This window comes from Aquila chrysaetos, chromosome 2, assembly GCF_900496995.4.
Source record: "Aquila chrysaetos chrysaetos chromosome 2, bAquChr1.4, whole genome shotgun sequence".
Classification (NCBI taxonomy): domain Eukaryota; kingdom Metazoa; phylum Chordata; class Aves; order Accipitriformes; family Accipitridae; genus Aquila; species Aquila chrysaetos.
This window is the reverse complement of record NC_044005.1, coordinates 7,908,941-7,927,476: the sequence shown is the minus strand read 5'-3', so window position 1 is coordinate 7,927,476 and position 18,536 is coordinate 7,908,941. Positions and strand designations below refer to the sequence as shown.

Genomic DNA, 18,536 nt, shown 5'->3' with positions numbered 1-18,536 from the left:
TCATAGAGACTTTTATTCTAAGCTAAATAGCAGAGATCTCAGTAGAAGAAAACCTTAATAGCCTTCATATCCAATGGTAATTTGGAAACCTGTATCTTTCCTGATTTTTTCAGTCATTAGTTACAGTAAAAAGGCTCACCTTCTCTCCTGGGCCATTTTTGTACTTCCCAGTGTCATAAAACCCCCAAGCACCTCCCATTTTGGAGCAATACTCAGTGGAAAACTCAGATTCTCCTGCATGCTCTTCCACCTGCTCTAATACAAAGATGGTTTCTCAAGAGAGGCTCAAAATGCTCAAACTTTCTTGAATTCAAAAGAGAAAGGGCTGTTATAACATGAAAACATGATTAAGGTCCAAGTTCTTTCCATGCATTACCTAGGTGGTTTTTCTGAGGCATGTAAACACCTGCCTATATAACTGTGTATGTGAAGATAAAAGGAGCTTTTGAGCTGATGACTTGTAATCTGGAACATTCCTTCCTTTTGGACATCAGCTTGCTAGAAAAGGGTTACTGCACCTTCTTGCTAAGGTTCTTACAAGATTTGTTTTTGTTTTGAAGCTGTTTGTTTTTTAAAGAACACATCTTGTAATCGGATCGGTATTTGCATCTCCTTGAAAGAGCAGTATCATCAGGAAAATCTAGATGCTCTCGTGTACCACCGCTGAGCCATGCAGTACTTCCCTCCTGGGTTTACTTAACAATGCATACTCACAATCATGTAAGAATTATTTTGTTGGCATATCATAACACCAAGCTCTTCAAGAATAAATTGAGATAATACTGCCAAATTCTCTTCTGCAGTACAAAAAAAAAATGAATACTCAAAAATCAGTGGTTTCTGTCACTTAATGTCCCCTTTAATACCAGAAATCTCACAGGAGCCTACTTGAAATCCAACCTTCTAACATAAATTGGTGCAGTATTACTACTGAACAACACGAAACACATTCAAGAACTCAATCCATTGTGTTACATAGGCTCAGCAAGAGTCTTCAAGGCTTTCAGGTTAGAGGCACACCAACGTGAACATGCGTACTCTTAGGAACCTCTGAAGGGTTTGGGCTTATACTGCAACACTGCTGACATTTGCTAGTGTTATTAATATTTATTGACTAATTTTTTTTTCCACTTCACCATCAGCAGAGTCCCAGAAACAGCCTTATAAACTCCACGCATTATAGTTCAAGGATAGGGAGGAACAAAGGTCTACAGTTGCTTTCACAATGTGCAGAGGAGGAAGCAAGCACCTCTAAGTAAATGCATGTTACATTGCTGACTGAAGCCTTACATATGATAGCAGGATAGTCTTCTCTGGCCTCTCTTCTGGTGGCAGTAGAAACATAGCATGCAACTACGCTTCTCAGCTTCTCGAGGCTTACAAAGAACATACTTCAGCATGATCTTTGCCTAACATAAATAAGCCCTTGATGGACATTTCTGAGAAGTGAGAAACCAACCAGAAAACGGGGATGGCAATTAAATGAGGGAATAAAATGGATTATCCACTTCACACCTCCACCTTAAAACCAATAGTTGACTTAATTGCCAGACTTAAGTTGTTGATAACAGTATGCAGCTATATTTGTTGCCACCCTCTCCAAAAATGGTCCAGGATGTGCCTCCAGAGACACCAGAGAGGAAGAGCATTTCTACAGAAGGCAGAGTTGCTAAAAAAGCTTGAAAGTACTTGAAATAAAAGCCTCTTACCATCCCATCACCCTGTTACAGACCACCTGACAACCTGGACCATCTGATCACATCTACACCAGACCTCTCCACTAAGTGTGGACCGGTTGTTGGTATTTCAGGCATGCCAACCAAGAGACCCAGGCTGCAGACTGGAGACACTGTTTTAAAAGGGCAAAGCAAGCGCAACCGTAAACAAAAAATGGAACCGCTGCTTCCATCAACATACTGCCAAATACTCAGACCTTCACTGATAAAATGAAACCAAAGCACCAACAGAGCAGAATTATGGAAAATATCTGGAGTAGGCAAATCCTCCACAACTATTCTTCGCTGATTTCTAGTGCCTTGATAACAAGGAGGAAGGGCAGCAGCACTATGCTGTTGCCTTCATCTTTAGCAGGCACTGGAAAGTAATTTCTGATCACTTTTACTGAAGGAATTCAAAACTGTTTCACGTTTGAGGAAATGGCAAAGAACAGACAACACAGGCACTACCACAAGGTAAGCCCTATGGCAAAGCAAACAATCCAGAAAAATCCAGAAAGCAGTAAAAACACCATTCTGTAAGCCAGAAACCACTCTGCCCTCCCCGTACCTGTGGGGTGACTCTACAGGAGATTTACTGAAAGATTTCTCCTCTTCTTACAACACATAGAAAGGTACGCTTAGAGTATATACAAAAGGGTTTTGTATTCGCTTTCGACTCTAGTAATGGTGGCTCATTTCCACCAGCGTTGAAAGAAATTAACACACAAAAAGCAATGGCACATACAATCCTAAAGACCTCACACAGGTTTAAGAAAAACCAGCAGTAGCCGCTGCCCCTCAGAGCTAGCGGCACAGGACCCAGGCTTCTCAAACAGATTTTGGAGCTGGACCTCAGTGGCAGAGATCCAGCAGCAAAACCCTGCTCTTTCAAATCATCCCCTTAGACACTAGATGTTAAGTTTCAAGTCCCAACTGTGAGAAACTGAAAAGCTGAAGTTTTTCTGCAAGGCACTCAAGTCAGAATGTTAAATTCTGCTGGTTTATACCATCTTAAGACTCAGAATGAGCACTCAAGAAAACATTTTTTTAAACCCTCCTGGTTCTCTGTTTTATTTAGCACCCATACCATTAAAAATATGTATTTTATGCTACAAATAAAGGCTTAAAACAATCCAAGATCCATTTTTCTAGTGTATCTACCAGCTGCAAGCCACTACCAAAGTAACCAGTAACCCTAAATGGCTCATTTAGTTAAAATGGTGCAGGAATTATTCTGCTAATAGTGAAGTGTCACACCACAGACCTGGGGAAGAGCTTTTCATAGCATCAGCCATCCACACACCAGTTTCTTAAAGGGTTATTGAGAAAAGTCAGCATACTTCTCAACAAAAGCCTTAAATTTGAATCAAATGAGAGTTGATAACCAAACAAAGCTCCCAACAGTGCTGTTTTACCCACTCTATGCAATGAGACAGACTCGCTCCTTGTAGCGCATGGGGGGAAACCCAGGAGCACATGAAAGTGACACAACTACTGAAGAATAGCTAAAATCCAAAAAACTCAATACCTAATCATGTTGCTGATATTTTGTTTCTAAAGGAATCTTGACCCTTACAGGTATATGAGAAGCTTGGGACTACATCAAAGAATGGATTCAACAAACCAGTAAATGAATCCACACTTCCAGGCACTCTTATGACTAAATTTCACTTACATAAGACTGAGACACACACTTGGTCAAATTCTGTAATTTCTGCATCTCACAGCACACAATTAAGCAAACAACAAGCTTCACTTTGACTATCAAGAGCTAAATGCTATCCAAATACAAACACAGGGAATAAAAGGATCTTAACACATGCCACAGTTGAGGTATACTATATATACAATCAGCCAAAGTTTTATCATTGAAGAACAGGCCTGGAAGGTCTTCTCCCTTAAAGGTATTCTGAACATGGACACTGTCAAACCTAAGCCCTTCTAAAACAACCCAGGTTCTTGAGAAATGTTTGAGATTTTCAATAAGTTCTCTGGTGAGCTCATATCCTTCCTTTTTTGCCTAGCCATCTTTGCTCTACTGCACATTCACAGCCCCCAGGATGAGCGTACCACAGATACGGCTTTATGTTTTTGATTAGAACCCTACAACAGAAGTAATCTGAATATTCTTTACTGTTTTATAAGAAACATTCCCAACTTTGAACTCGGTCTAGAGGAAACAGAAAACAACAAATTCTCTTTCTTAAGCCCTGCCTTTAGGAAGGAAGGATAAGCTTTGCATACTGATTCTTACATTCTGAAGAAAGCAGATTACATCCAGGATAAGGAAATTGCAAAAAAAAGTACCCAAGTGGGACAGAATGGTAAGTAAAAAAATAACAAATGCTTAAGGGCAAAAAAAACCCCAACCAACCAACAACAAAAAAAAAACCCCAAACCAAAACAAAAACCAGCAACAGAGAACAACTTCAGTCTCAAACCCCCTTTCTAGACCTGCCACTAAATTAGGGCAGCAGAGCAAAGCACAGAATAATCATTTCTCTGTTGCAACATTTTCTCCCAGGCTTCTGAATAGCCATTAGCTTCGAGTAGAAAAAACAAAGGTTACAGAACCGGTGCCACCCCCAGGTGCCCCACTGTACGGATTTCATTAGACTAAAAGCTGCTTCTCCCCCACCGCACCCCCTGTACCAAATTATCACCGAGATGATACTGTCCTAGAGGTGAAGCACTCCCTGTTCACAAGCCCAGCGCTCTGCACTCCCAGCTCAGCACAAAGCTCACCATCCATTTTAAAAGCCAGCCAGTCTCCTTTCCAACACAACTTACATGCTTTAGTACTTGCTGCGTTTAACCTACTCAGGTGACCTTTTGATACACAAGCAGAGAAAACCCATCTCAGAAAAAAAAACAAAAAAAGGTATCGATATCAATATAAACAAACGGCGTCTTCTGCAGATGGCGATTATGGCAATTAATCCCTCCACAAAGCACGCCGGTGGAGCACCAACGCAGAAATCTGGTCACCCAAATACTCAAACTCCCTAACTTCACCATGCAACAAAGGCTTTTAAGGCTTTTATTTCCCCCTCCTAATTTGAGCTAACAATCCTTGGTGAATTATTCATACTCCTCAACTCACATTGTCCAGCCGCCATCCTCCCCCCCCCCCCCCCCCCATCCGTCGCGGGTTGGGGTTTTTTTTAAGCTTAATATTTCCAGATTCCAAAACGGAATTTCTTTTTCTGCACAAAACCAAATCCCCACAGGCTCGGTGACCGCCTGGAATAAAGCACCATCAATTCCTACCCGCTCATTTACAGAAGCAAAGCCAGCCCCCGGGTCGCTCCCCGGCACCGCCGCAGCTCGGCCGAAGCCAGGCGCTCCCCCCCCGCCGACCCCCGCGGACACCCCTCGGCCTCGCCGCCTGCCCTTCCCCCGGTCCGCTCGTCCCTCGCTTTCGGCGCGCAGGCCGCCCGGCCGCAACGGCTGAGGGCGCGGGGAGCGGAGCGGGGCCCACGCACGCCCCGCGGGGAGAAAACACGCCGCGAGCTCCCACCCGCGGACCCGAGAGCCACGCCAGGCCGGCGGGACAGCTCCCGCCGCGGGAGACGCGCCGCACCGCGGGGAGCCCCCCCCCACACACACACACCCCCCCCCGCCCCGCACCGGAGCCCCGACCCGCTCCCCCCCGCCGACAAAATGGCGACGTGGACGGCGGGGAGGAGGAGGAGGAGGAGGAATGAAAGAGCGAAGCGCTCCGCGGGCTGGGGGAGCGCGGGGAGGGAAGGGGGGGGGGACCGAGGTCACAAAGCGGGGGGCGGCGGGGGGCCCGCGGAACGGCGCCGGCAGCACCGGAGGAGATGGCGGAGGGGAGGGGGGGGGGGGAGAGGAGGCGGCCCCCCGGGCCGGGCGGCGAGCGGAGGGGGGGGGCGGGCAGCGCGCTGCCGGCGCGGGCCGAGCCCCGGCACCGCGGGCGGGCCGCTCGGGAGGCCGCGTACGTCGGCCGGCGGTACCTCTTCTTGTCGGTGACGCCGCCGGGGCTCTCCATGGCGGCGGGCCGGGCTTCTTCCTGCCGCCGGCTCCCTGGATACGAGGCGGGCGGCTCCAATGGCCGCCACGGGGCGCGGGGAGATGATGGCGGCGCGGCCGGGAAGGGGCCGGGTCTGGGGCCGCGCGGGCTCAGAGCATCGGGGCAGGCTGCGGGGAGGTGCGGGCGGCGAAGGGCGCAGCGGCGGCGGTGGGCGGCGCGGGGCTGGGCCGGGCCGGGCCGGGCTGGGCCAGGCGCGGAGGAGGAGGAGGAGGGGGCGGGCAGGGCCGGCCCGGGCCCCGCGCTGCGCCAGTGAGGAGCGGCGGCGCGGCCCGGCCCCCTCGGCCGGCGGGGTCAGCTGAGCGCTCAGCTGGGAGGGGGCCGGCGCCTCACGTGTGGCCGCTGTGTGCGGGGCGGGGCGGGACCCCGGCCCCGCCCCCGGGGCGACCACCTGTCCCCCCCCGGTGAGCACACACCCCCCCCCCCCAGCCCCCGGTTTCACGCCGAGGCCGAGCACCGCCGGCGCGGATCGGGAAAAAACGGCCAAAGACGAGCCCGCCGGCGCGGCCGCGCGTTTATGGGCATACCGCGGCTTGGGGCGGGGGGGGGGTTCTGCACGGAACTTTTTGTCGGTGCTTGAGTCCTCTCCCAATGGGTTCGTAGTCCGAAACCCAGGACTTTTCCAGTTACGCAGTTCGAGCCCTCCTATTAATTAAGAGAAGCGCGCGGCCGGGCGGGCCAGAAGGATAGCACACGGGTCATTAAGCGCGTTTCGAGCAAGTTTTTACAACTTCAAAAACCCCGACGCCCGCGGGCAGCGCCGGCAGGCTGGACGGGGGGCCGCGCGGAGGCACCGCGCCTCCGCTGCCTTCCCTCCCGCCCGGGCAGGCCGGAACCCCCCGCCGGCCAAGCACCGGGCCGCAGCATCGCGGTCTCCGCCGGGGAGCGGGGAAACGTCCCGGTCCCTTGCCGTGCCCCGGGGAGGGCTGCGGGCGGGCGGGCGGCGTTAGGACCAGCGCGGCCCCGCCGCGGCGTTGCCCCGCGCTGCCCCTGCCCCACCGGCGGCCGCCGGGGGGCGCCAGAGAGCAGCCGCCCGGCGCGGGGCGGCCCGCGGGGTCGCTCCCCTCACGGCGCGGCCGCGGGTGACGGGACCGGGCCTCGGGCCACGGCACCCCCCGGCAGCGCGGCGTGGGGCACCGCTCACCTCCGGGGTGAGCTCCGGGGTGAGCTCCGGGGTCTCCTGCAAACCTCGGGTGGCCCGGGAGGGTCGTCAGGAGCGGCCGTGCGGGGGACAGGGCCCGTGGCGGCCCAGGCCTTAGCGGCAGGCCCGGCGTCGGGACGGCCACGCAGGTGCTCAGGGGCGGCCCCTCGGATCGGGAGGCAGGCCGCAGCCGGGGGGGAGCAGAGAGAGGAAAACTGGGGGTTGAGCCCACGCATTTAGAATTAAAGGGTCCACAGAGGCCTTCGTCCTGTGTGTCTGAGCGCTGTGGGGAGGCGGGAAAGGTACAGCTCCAGGTGGAGGGACTCCACGGAGCTCAGAGGTTCCTTTACCTCTTGTAGGCTTCCTCCAGCCAGGGCTTTTAAGTGATCCCATGGAGCTGAACCTTACGAGACTACTCGGTTTGCCGCTCAGAGGTAATGATACCTTTTAGAAAAGCAGCTTTGACAGGCATAAAGTACCATCCTTGCGCTGCTGTGTCCACATGCGGTGTTGTAAGAAACACCTGCAGGGCAAAGTGATGTCGTTTCAGTACTGCACCCTCCTAACACTTCTGCAGTGGATTCCGAACTTGCAGGTAATGAGCAGTCGGTTTTGCGTACAACCATGGGTGTTTTGTGTTTCTGGTTTTGTGTTTTTAAAATTTCATTTGAAGAAAAAGCAATGACTGTGACATTAATAGAAATCACCAGGAGTTTCTGTATGAAATTAATTGCTTCTGCCCGCAGCAGTCAGATACACAGAAGAGGCACAGGTGCTATAGTCTCCTTTGATTTCTTTAAGATTTCTCATCAGAACGCTGACAAAGCCCAGCTTGACTTAGCTTATGAGATGTGACAACAGCATAGCCCATGGCGGTGCGGCTGTGGACTACTGATATTTCTGTTGTCCTGTGCTCACTGGGGCCTCGAGAAAAGAAATAATCAAAGCAAGACTCAAACTCAGGTCTCTTGCGTAAGTACCAAGAAGTCCCACACAAGAACTCACGGACAACTTCATCTTTCAAAGTGAAATATAGGCAGTTTAGACATAGGAAGAAATTCACTCCTGCGCGGCAGCTGTCGACTGTTTTAGTACAGTCACAGACTCACCATAACAGCCCCTAAGGAATTTCCCTGGTGAAATGGGGGGATCTCCTGGCAGGTGCAGAAATGACGTACCCAGCTCAGTGCCACCTTCCTCATCGGAGCCCTTGCCACGGGGAATGCATCGGGGGAGTTTCGGTAGTGAAATGGTGCTACCAGAGGTACTTCCTGTGCCTTAGAGGAGGTTGGTGCAACTCTGAGCAGCCATTGCAGCTTCTCTAAGCTGAGTGTGAGATGAAGTGGTTTCTGGTGAGCCCGCTGCACTCAGAAATGAAAGCCTCTTTTGCACTTCAGCTGCAATCTCGGTGCTCACACTCCCTTCAAAGACCAAGTAGCACCAATGTGGTCCAGACTGGGGACTGCCTAGCTCTAACGCTACAGAACCCGGCTTATCCTACGCAGTAAACTCTTTATTTTCAATCCTACAGCTGTCAGTCCTTTGAATGACAATTTGGTGCCCATAAGCATGGATGTCTTAGGATCCACTTGTGCACCTTTAATACCATTATCCAGATTCACATACTGTGTGTGCAGTACATGGAAAGGGTTCCTCATTGAGTATTCTCACACTAGGTTCTGATCATTTTAAATCGTTCAGGCACAAAGGGTCAAGATGTGTTAGCAATCCCCGGGTAAAAGACACTGCAGAAAAATCTCGGTCTACAAATTACTAACACTGCTCAAGTTGATTGTTCAAAGATGTCAGACTTCCCAGCATGAATTCGCTGAGGAGCTGTGAGTAAGTGTTGTGGTCTCTTTACTAGACACATTTTTTTCATGCCAAACATGCTTACCCCAAGCTCATAATAAAGAATACTGCTTCAAAAACCAACTGTGTTTCAGGAGGATGTTAGTGGAAACTTGTTCTGCAATTAAGCATTTCATACTATAGCAGCTCTAGAGAGATGTTCAGCAAACGCTCTCCCCCCACACACATCCTGCCCCTTATTAAACTCTTGCATCACTCCACTAAAATTCTGCACATACATTTTCTTTCCCGCTTTGCCAGTGGCTGATAACAGAAACTTATTACAGTATATAATGCCTTAGTCACTTTTCTTGACCTTTATTGCTGTGCTAAGTTCATACTCCAACTTACGTTAAGAGAACTTCCTGAATAAACTAGTGTTTGCATATGACTAATTAGGGCAAATGCACAAGCTGATGAGTCAGCAAGCAGCTTGGTGAGGACGGTGGTGGGGATGCAGCAGCAGAACAAATCAACGTGAAGATGTGAGATATGCTCCTACCTGTGGCTTCAGATCTGTCTGCTGATGGGTCAGATCTCACCGTGATGGGCTCTGTACGCATTAACTCTCCAGACCCAAATGCATCCCCATCAATACTGATTGGCAAAACTTCTGCTGACTTCAGTGGGAAGAAGATCAGGGGCTTAATTGTCTCAGGCATCTTCCCTCTGAAGAACACTTGCCATTTCTGAGCGTGGACTTACCAGGTGGAGGGTGTTAAAGAGAAGTAAGGACTCCCTCCATTTATCTGGCTTGAGTTGGCAGCTCACATCACGTGGGATGTCACTGTAAAAACCCACCCGCAGCACTGGCTTTCCTGGGCTTTTGCTTCGTAGTACAGCCCCTTACATTTAGGGAATTAATATTCATTGATTCAATAAATAAGCACGGTGCTATAATGAAGGGTACATACCAGTCTATCGATGTTTGACCACAAAACCTGCCTTACCCACAGCACCCCTGTGGGAGCATTTACTTGAAAGAGAAGTGGCACAAGGTCTCTAACACTGTGCAGACCTGTGGCTCTGCTACACAGGCTGCCAACGCTCTAATGCTCGTTACTACGACTTACTATGCCTAACAACGCCAGAACCTGAGATCTCTGGTAGTCAACTCATTTCACAATAGAAAGGCGAATTGAAATTTGAATCGAATTCAAACCAAAACATTGGTAGTGAAAGCCTAATGCTGCCGTTTCTCAAATATGAAATATTGTCTGAAACAGGGTACGTGATGGAAGACACAATCTCTCTTTGGCAACTGTTCTTTCCTCTGGTCTTTTCTAACCTTAGCACTTCTCCTCTCCTTCTTGTGCCAAGATCTTATTTATTTTTCTTTTTTGCATTTGCACAATCCACATTTTTTGAACTATGACCGTATCTTAAAGCCTGCTTGACTCAGTGCACATTTAGATATTTAGAAATACTCTCTTGACCGTGATTTCTGCACGGAGAAGTACACTGATGTGGGTAACAAATTCTGCAGTATAATAAAAGCACTATGTCCAATTCAGTGTAATTAGATTTGGGGGAAGGATTTTCTACCCATGAAAGGAATTTACCAGATGAAAGCATAAGGCAAGCAGGCGCTCAGCAGGCTACGCTGTACAGTTTCACCATTCGGCTGCATCCTGCCAACCCCAGGCCACTCCTGAGCAGATATTGCCAATTGTACGGTGGTTTTCCTGATGTGGACAAAAAGCAGGATGGAATTTTAAAATTGTCCTCACAGAAAAGATGGGTTTGTGGTCAAAGCCCTGAACGAAGGCTTGGGGAGCAGAGGTTTGGTTCCAGGCTTCCTGTTGGACTCTACACAAATCACTTGGAGAAAGGCTTTCAGATTTCAGTGCTGCAATCCTTTGCCACAGTGCTGAGCGGAGGAGTTCACTGCGTGCCGGGTGTGGAGTCCGGCTCCCCATGCAGTGCACCAGGAGCTCTGGGGACCTGAGCAGGAGCCTCAGAAACCAGCTGCGGAGGAAGCGACTGAGATAACCACAGTGGAAACACTGAAAAAAAGGAGCGCTGCTTGGACCTATGGCCTTGCCAAAGCCAGGTCCGGTTTTTGGCCTTCAAGATACTCCTTTGTGCTCAGGATCCTCGGCTGGTAACTCTGCCCTGCAGCTAGGCATGGCGATGGGACTTGGAAAGAGTAGCCAAAGTCGGGGGGGTAAAGCGCTCTCTTGGAGGTCAGAGGTGCTTGTTCAACCTCTGTCCTGTCCAGCTCAGACCGGGGTTTGGCACCCACTTGGGCAAAGCTTCATTTCTTCTCTCCTCTGGGAGCTGTTTCACTTTAGCCCCTTAACTGCTGTTTACAGAGAGACACTTGGGGACATGGGGGAGCTGGGTTTAAATCCTCTCTCCAAACCAGGCAAAAGAGAGATTTGGGCACAGGTTTGCCCCACTCAGCTTTTGGAGGGTGCAGGAGTGCCTAAAGAGCGGGTTTGGTGCTGCTCGGCTCGGTCCCGAGTACTCTTGAGCATACCAAGTGCTGTTTTCGTGGCCATCGGTCTTACTGTGTAAGATGGAGACACAAACTCTTCCATCTCCTCCCCCTTGCCTCTGCTCACACACTCCGAGCACGACTTTCTCGTGAGGCCGCGGTGACCAGCGCAGCGCGGTCTGTCGTCACACCGGTAAGCAGGCCACCGGCTGGTTTTGCTTGTGACCAACAAAGTGTTTTTAACCTACATCTCTGGAGCCCACAAGACACTCCCAATATGCCAATCAGCCCGTAACACCTCATACCTACCAGGCTAGTTTTACTTTCTTCTTTGCCCAGCTTCCCTTTTGAAGGTACTATAAACACAAGTGAAATGCTTTGAGGACACGTAAGGGAAACCAGACGAGCCGTCAGCAGATGCAGCGTGAACTGTGCGACAGTCTTTGCATAAGTTATAACCTAGAGCAGAGGGAAAATGCGTTTCTCAGAAGGAGACGTGGTTTCAATTTCATGCAGATTTCTGACTCCTACAGCTAGTTATGATCCGCAGGAATGTTCTGAAAGAGGTTTCTTTTTCCTTTTTTTGATCCTTTTCATCCCTTCTACCAAGCCCTTTGTTATTTTACAGCCTGGACCGCAAGTTTCTCACGCGGAGCAAGAAAGATTCGGAAATAAATCAAAAGATGAAATTGAATGGGCTTCAGCTGTAATTAAAATGTAAAGGGGGCCAAACTATTTTACCTGGTCCAAAATTGCGAACTGTTTAAAATGCTGGGTTTTTTTTCCTGTTTTGGCATTAAAACACACTTTCTCTCCAATGATACAGTTTTCTAAGTGTTTCTACTTAACATTTCCCCAACTTGGATCTAGCTAAAACACAAAGGGCTTGAGGTTTTATTTGTTTGTTTGTTTGTTTGTTTTCCCCCAACACACTAGAAAATGCAGTGCAAGCTTTAATGACTATGTCTGTTTTAACATGCCTTTTGGAGGACTGTAGGCATTTATGGGGGAATGAGGTAATTAATATATTACTTAGGCATGCAAAGACAAGTTGGAAGCAGCTGTCTTTCTTCTCTTGATATGGCAACACAATCGTTAAAACAATGGCTTCTTATATCTTTTTTTTTCCTCTCTGTGTTCACAGACCACTCAAGTTGCTTGTATAAGTCAAAGCTTTAAGAGCTCACCATATTTTCAGGACCAGTGATTTCTCTCTCAAACATGCTGTTCTCTCTTACTTACTTGAAGTAGCAAAATGAAATTCAGTATCACAATCCCTTTAAGGAAATGCTGGTATTCAAGTAAACTCAAGAGCTCCCATGTTCTCATTTCAGCCTCTAAAAAACGACTTTTAGAGTACATCCATCTCTCTTCCAGACTCAGTTTTTCCACCCAGTAAGCCAGAACCACAGCCTTCACAGACGCGGTGAGAAGATGTGAGTTTAGCTGATCCAGCCAGCTGTGAGAGGTGTCAGGTACCCCAGAGTCTGGGATCCAGAAGCAGATGAAGGAAGGATCAGGTCGCATTGCTTCCTGCCTTGCAGAAAGCAGGTGGGGAGGTGAGGGGGGATGCCTAAACTGGTGCTTCTAAATTGCAGGGTCAAGGAACCAATTATTGCTCTAGGCAGAAATAAGCACTTTGCCAGCTTGATAACAACAGAGCTGAGACACAGATTACAGTTCCTTTAATTTTCTTCCAGTTAATTAAATGATCAATTGCAATATTGGCTTTCAGCCATGGCAATGCCAGCCGAAATGACTTCTCCAGTTTATTAGAGGCTAATCAATAGACAACATTTGCAGCAGTGATATGGGGTTTTATTTTAAAGCCAAATATCAAAATGCAGAGGCAAAATACTGCTGTTATTCACAGCAAATTGAGATCTTGCCCTGCCCCCCCCCCCCCCCCCAAATCCCAGTGAAGGGAAGAATGGCACAAGTAGTTACAGCTTTAGCTTGGGTTGTGTTTTCACTTCTCTGCTCTACCATAGACTTCCTGCATGACCACAGACAAAACACTTAGGTCCAGATACACAAAGATATTCAGGCAACTGAGATAAAAATCAGTTGGACTTAGATACATAAATAGTTTGTGGATCTCGTCCTTTGGAAGGGAGACTGAGTTCTCCACTTATGAGTGGGGTAATAGGTACTTCCCAGCAGAACTGCAACAATTCCAGTCAGGGAAGACAAAGGCCAAGTAAGAGCTGAGGAAAGGCAGTGACTGAACAGCTCCAGGGTATTTGAGCACAAAGCAGCATCTGAGCGCTCTGCCCGGTGTCTTCTCCTTAGTGCTACCCACCTCGGCCAGCAGTAACAGAGACCGACATCCCCTTTGATCGCTTTCCAGCTGTTTCTTGGTTCAAACTCTTCACTCCCAAGGACTTTAGCTAGCGACACTGCGGAGTGCAGGAAGGGTGAAGTGAGGGGCGGTGAAACAAGGACCACCAGTGCTGGGTTGTCAGGCCACTTTGGCAGGTGGGAAAATTTAAAAAAAAAAAAAAAAAAAAGTTGAGGCATAGGATGGGCTGGGGGCATTCCTGTACTGTTAATGAAGAATTTGGCGAGCCTGGCAGGTTAAGGTAGGAGCTAATAAGCACAGCATTTCAGAGACCAGAAAAACCATGGGTTCGTATGTCAAAAGATGTCAACGCAGAATGGAAGGAGTTTGCCAAGGAACTGAGTAAGCAAAATTCAGAACCATAATGACAAAGTTGGTGCATCAAACCTCTCTTTGCTATCTGAGATCACATGTTAAGTAAAGTAATGAAACTGTTTATCAATAAGAGGCAACTTATGAGCGTGGGAAACAAAGATCTCATAGGAACTGATCTAGATAAGAATGACCACAGACCTCACCATTTTCAGAACCAAATGAAAATTTGTTTGTGCTGCCAGCTTTTGCTCGGTGCAAGCCTTTAGTACATATAGGTATTCATGCACCCCACAAAGAGAGATACACACAAGCTAATCAAGTTTTCTTTTTCCTATTGTCTTAGAAAGGAGAGAAAAACTTAGTTCATGGATGTAATTTTCATTTTCAGACAGCTGAGAAGCTCTCAGTTCGTCATGAACAAAATACCTCACCAAAAAACAGGAGAGCAAGCAAGGTCAGATACCAGTTAAATTTCATCACTATTTCATGGCTGCTGCCTTTATTAAATAAAAAATAATGCAAGAAGACTATAGCAATAGCATCTCTACTACTCATTTGCATTACTAGAACTGTTACGCAAAACTGAGAGAAGATGGTACTGCCCGCAACCTCCCCCAGGTAAAAGCAAGCGTAGGCCTGAGTACAGCAGCTTGTGGATTATTGATAGGACGAGCAGCTGAACATTAAACCATCTTCTCCCAAAGCAGCAGCGAAAGAAATCTAATTGGCAGAGTAGAGCATGGTGTCTGGAGAAGGAAGAATCCATTCTGGTGTAACAGGAACACTTTTGCAGGGTTTTAAATTGATTTAAGCTTGAAAACAAACAAACAAAAATCAACCCCTTAGGCACCGAGATCCATAGGAGACATAATCGAGGTGAACTGGGCCAGGAACTCATGAACCAAAGAGTCTCAGTAGCTGTTAGAGGCATATGTATCACTATAACTGATTTATTGGGCAGGAACGCATGCCTGGCTCACCTGGTACTCTCAGTCTGACATGTCCGGAGCACCGCACCCTCACCCACGTGCCAAGCATCCCTAAGGCTCAGACAGACGGAAAAAGGCCTGCGAGAGGTAGAGTTGGGGGGAAAGAAACACCTCAGTGACATCTCGGGCTCCTCTATAGCCAGCCTCGCTGACTGAGCAATGCCTCTTACGTTGCATCTCGGTGCGACCTTGCTTCCCCGCAGGTATGTGCAGAGGAGGGGGCAGAGGAGAGCCCATGCGAGGTGCCCCCAGTGCATCGGGCTGCAGGCAAGGCAGCGACAGGCAGGCTGCTCCCACTGTGTGGCTTCTCAGTGGAAAATTGGAAATGTAGAAACATAGCCACAATAATAAAACCCAACAGAAGACACCCCCTCCTCCCTCAAAATACAGACACGCAGGCTTGGCTCAACCCAAAGGTCAGCTCATTGCCAGTCCATTGACTTCTTCGAGATCACGTAGGCAGCCAGTCCGCTTCTCAGGGATACATCCCAAGTTTCCAAATTCACAGATCTGTGCGGTAACCACTAATCTTCCTGGCAGGGATTTTTTACAGACAAAAAGTCCCTCACATGTTTTTACCCCATCAAGAAAAGACAAGTATCTTGCATCATACAACTCTTATTATTTTTCCCTGCAAAGCAAACTCGTCTTAAAAAATGGGCTGAAAATGACTTAAACGAGCTGAAAACTACTCAGGAGCAATGTTTATTCTGCAAAACATAGTTATCTCATGTCCAGGAGCCGTCATTAATTTGAAAAGTTTCCGCATGACCTCAGAGTTTCTGCAGCATGTGTGAGCGTCCTGCAGCCTCTGCTGCATATGATGGTGAAGAAATTGCTACTGCAGCCCCGTGGAAAGAGTAATAAAGTTCTCTCTGTCGTGTCTGAGACAGCGCGACCAGTTTATTTTTTTAAAATCAATTATAAAACTGCACATCTCAGTGTAAGTATTTAATTGGTGCGTATGCATGCTCACCTAAAAAATGCTGCTAAGCAGAGGTAGCTGCTGGTCACAGGGTTATGGCCTGTGTCAGACACAGGTATGCTTCCTGAGATTGGATGTGGCCAGCTTTGAAGTGCTAGGTGTCAGTGAAATCAGGCCAAGCTCTTGCAGGCTCATAGGAGGAGTATGAGGAAAATATAATTTCCTGGAGTTAGCTAACATATCTGACCAGAGAAAGTCAATCTCATCGATTAGTATCTCTTCTTCTGTTGGCTCTCTCTAATCTCTCCTGCTTGGGCGACTCCTCCCAAACGCCCCATTGCTAAACAGCAATTAAAGCTTAAATACATTAGCAACTCCGTATTATAAACTCGCTCGCAAACCACATGGTGCTGCCAAGCCTGGCCGTGACAGTGGGACTCTGCCTCATCGCTGGCTGCTTTCCCGTGCCAGGAATATCGATCAGTCACTCTGAAACGACGTCAGAGTTCACGGCCCGTTATAATATGATTTTGACCTTTACAAAGTGACTGCAGCCTCTGTGGGGCGTGCGGTTTCAGATGGGGCTGGGTTCAGGTGACCGTCCCTGTCCCTTGCTCCGAGGCCGATTTCTTCTCCGCTTGACCAGGCCAGAAGTTGTCCTTTCTCCTTTCGGATAACGGGAAGCATTTGTAGTCCATCATACGTGCGATGGCGTATTGCAACTCTCCGGTTAGCGCTCGCTGCAGCACCCGTGCAGACACTCCATGTGCTGCCCGCAGAGCCCGGCAGGGCAGGGAAACCCGGGGCTTTCCCTTTCGATATTCAGCTTATCACCAGGAATATAGGGACCAGCCATGGAAACCCGTGTCTCCATTTACCTCGCTGAGCCTGCAGCGGTTTCAAGTGGGGTTTTTGTGAAGGTGAGGCAAAGAGGTTTTGATGGGAAACCATCGTCTGTGGTGCCTGGGGAGGGACGTAGGTGTGATAACCCCTGCAGAGCGGGGACTCCCTCGAGTTGAGGGGATGCGCATGGAAGAGGGGAGGACGGGCAGCGAGAAGGCTCTGACTCTGTAATCCCTCCCCTACACAAATAATCTCTGCTCTCCCAAGTCACCTCGATGACATTTTGCTGTGGCAGGTCGTAAGCAGCGGTTCCCCGGGTACAAAACGGGACACTTCTCCAAAGCACGTTGAGTTTGACTCGGTTTGCTAACGCTGCTGAGCGCGTGAGCTTCCAGGCAAGCTGCTCTGTTCCATTTCTTCTGCGTATCAGCATGGCCAAGTGCATTTCCCCTGTGATGAAACCAGGAGATAAGGAGTTATTTTAAAGTCCTGGAGACTTGTGTGAGAGCAGGGTGAGGGCCTCCTCGCTTGTTTACACACACCGTTCTGGTGGAAAAGCAAAGAGGTGAGCCTGGGAAGAGGGAGGCTTTGCCAGGGCATCCTGCTGAGCTGTCCTTGGAGGTCCCCGAGCTCCTAAACCACAGAGGGGATGGGTAAAAGGATGGAGGTGGCTGGAGAGCACAGGGATGGTAAACACATGACTCAGGCACGAAGTGGTTTCAGCAGAGGGATGGTAATGCACAAGCAATAAAATGGGAGCTACCAGCACAACATTTCCTGTTAACCACATACCAGCCTCGCTCAGTTTTCCAAGGAGAAGACACCAGGGAGAGGAGGGAGGGATCTGCTGAGAAGCCATGGCTCGGTCCGTGCCAAAACTTTACCCTAGACATAAAAGATGAGAAATTCCCATCACAACCCAGAGGAGTCTGGGTACACGAGAGCTGCAGCAGGCAATAAAAAAAATAAATTGGGGGCAGAAACGGGAGCAGCACTGGAGAGAGCCAGGTGAAAGCCCACAGCCTGGTAGAGGTCTGGGCAGCGCTGGGGAAGCGACCCCCCCAGTCCTGCGCAGAGCCCGAGCCCGAGCTGGGGCTTTCCCGGGTGGGCTCCGCTAATTTTTTCCTCTCTAGAAAAGAGAATTTGCACTGGGGCAGATGTCCGGAGCTGCTCGCTATCTGCTGCTGGTTTTGGAGCAGCGCTGCCTTCGCTGCCATCAGGAAAGTTGCAGGTTGCTTTAATAAATGCTTTCTGCAAGCAGCCTTTTAATGGGATCTTTTGCCTCTGGAGGATGTGACGTGTGGTAACAGTCTGTCTGCAGAAACACTTTCCCGTCTGTCTGCAGAAATAGGCCAAACACGGAGTTTTCTCCTTACTCACACAAAAAAAAAAAGGGTGGTTTTTTTTAACTTAAAAACTCACGTGCTTTCGCAGAGCGCAGACATGGCACTGTCAGCCGCTGGGGGAGAGTTTTTCTCTCCGTCACACGGAGCCGGATCCGCTGTCAGGCTGCCGTATAGTAGCTGCTCTGAGTGCCTCTGTTTATACTTGTGGAATATATTTTATGCTTCCCAACGCCTGGATTTACTGAAGTCCCGCAATTACGGAAAGCCACCGGATATTAAAAAAAGGCACTAGGATTAAAACCGTAAAAACTTACAATATTAATAGCGGCACTGATTTTTAAAAGAGTTAACATACATAGAAAATATAGCTGACCGCGTTTCATAACTGCTTAAAAGATGAATGGTATTTTCTGGCAAAATACTGCTCCCTGTGACAGGTGGGGAGGGAGCAGCTGGGGCAGGGGGACTCAATGACATAAATGTGTCTTCCTGTGTATTTTGGAACATGATTTATTTGTGTTCATTGAAATGACAGCTTTTCTGGTAATTTCTTCCTTTCCCAGCAAAGAAGCCTTA

The 18,536-nt window shown here is 48.8% G+C and overlaps 1 protein-coding gene and 1 long non-coding RNA gene across 3 annotated transcripts in view; one reads left to right on the top strand and one right to left on the bottom strand.

Annotated features, from left to right (window-relative positions):
- The window catches only part of LOC115349751, a 33,729-nt gene extending 32,479 nt beyond the window's left edge, over nucleotides 1-1,250 (top strand). The window contains exon 5 of one of the 2 annotated variants that reach the window (XR_003926227.2): nucleotides 1,143-1,250. This is a non-coding gene — a long non-coding RNA (uncharacterized LOC115349751). The remainder of the gene's footprint in view (nucleotides 1-1,142) is intronic. The other variant, XR_003926229.2, reaches the window with a different exon arrangement.
- The window catches only part of HIF1A (hypoxia inducible factor 1 subunit alpha), a 33,074-nt gene extending 27,026 nt beyond the window's left edge, over nucleotides 1-6,048 (bottom strand). Inside the window, exon 1 of the mRNA XM_030034369.2 lies at nucleotides 5,696-6,048. Coding sequence (XP_029890229.1) covers nucleotides 5,696-5,730 — 35 coding nt within the window. The 5' untranslated portion in view covers nucleotides 5,731-6,048. The remainder of the gene's footprint in view (nucleotides 1-5,695) is intronic.
- Nucleotides 6,049-18,536: the final 12,488 nt, after the last annotated feature.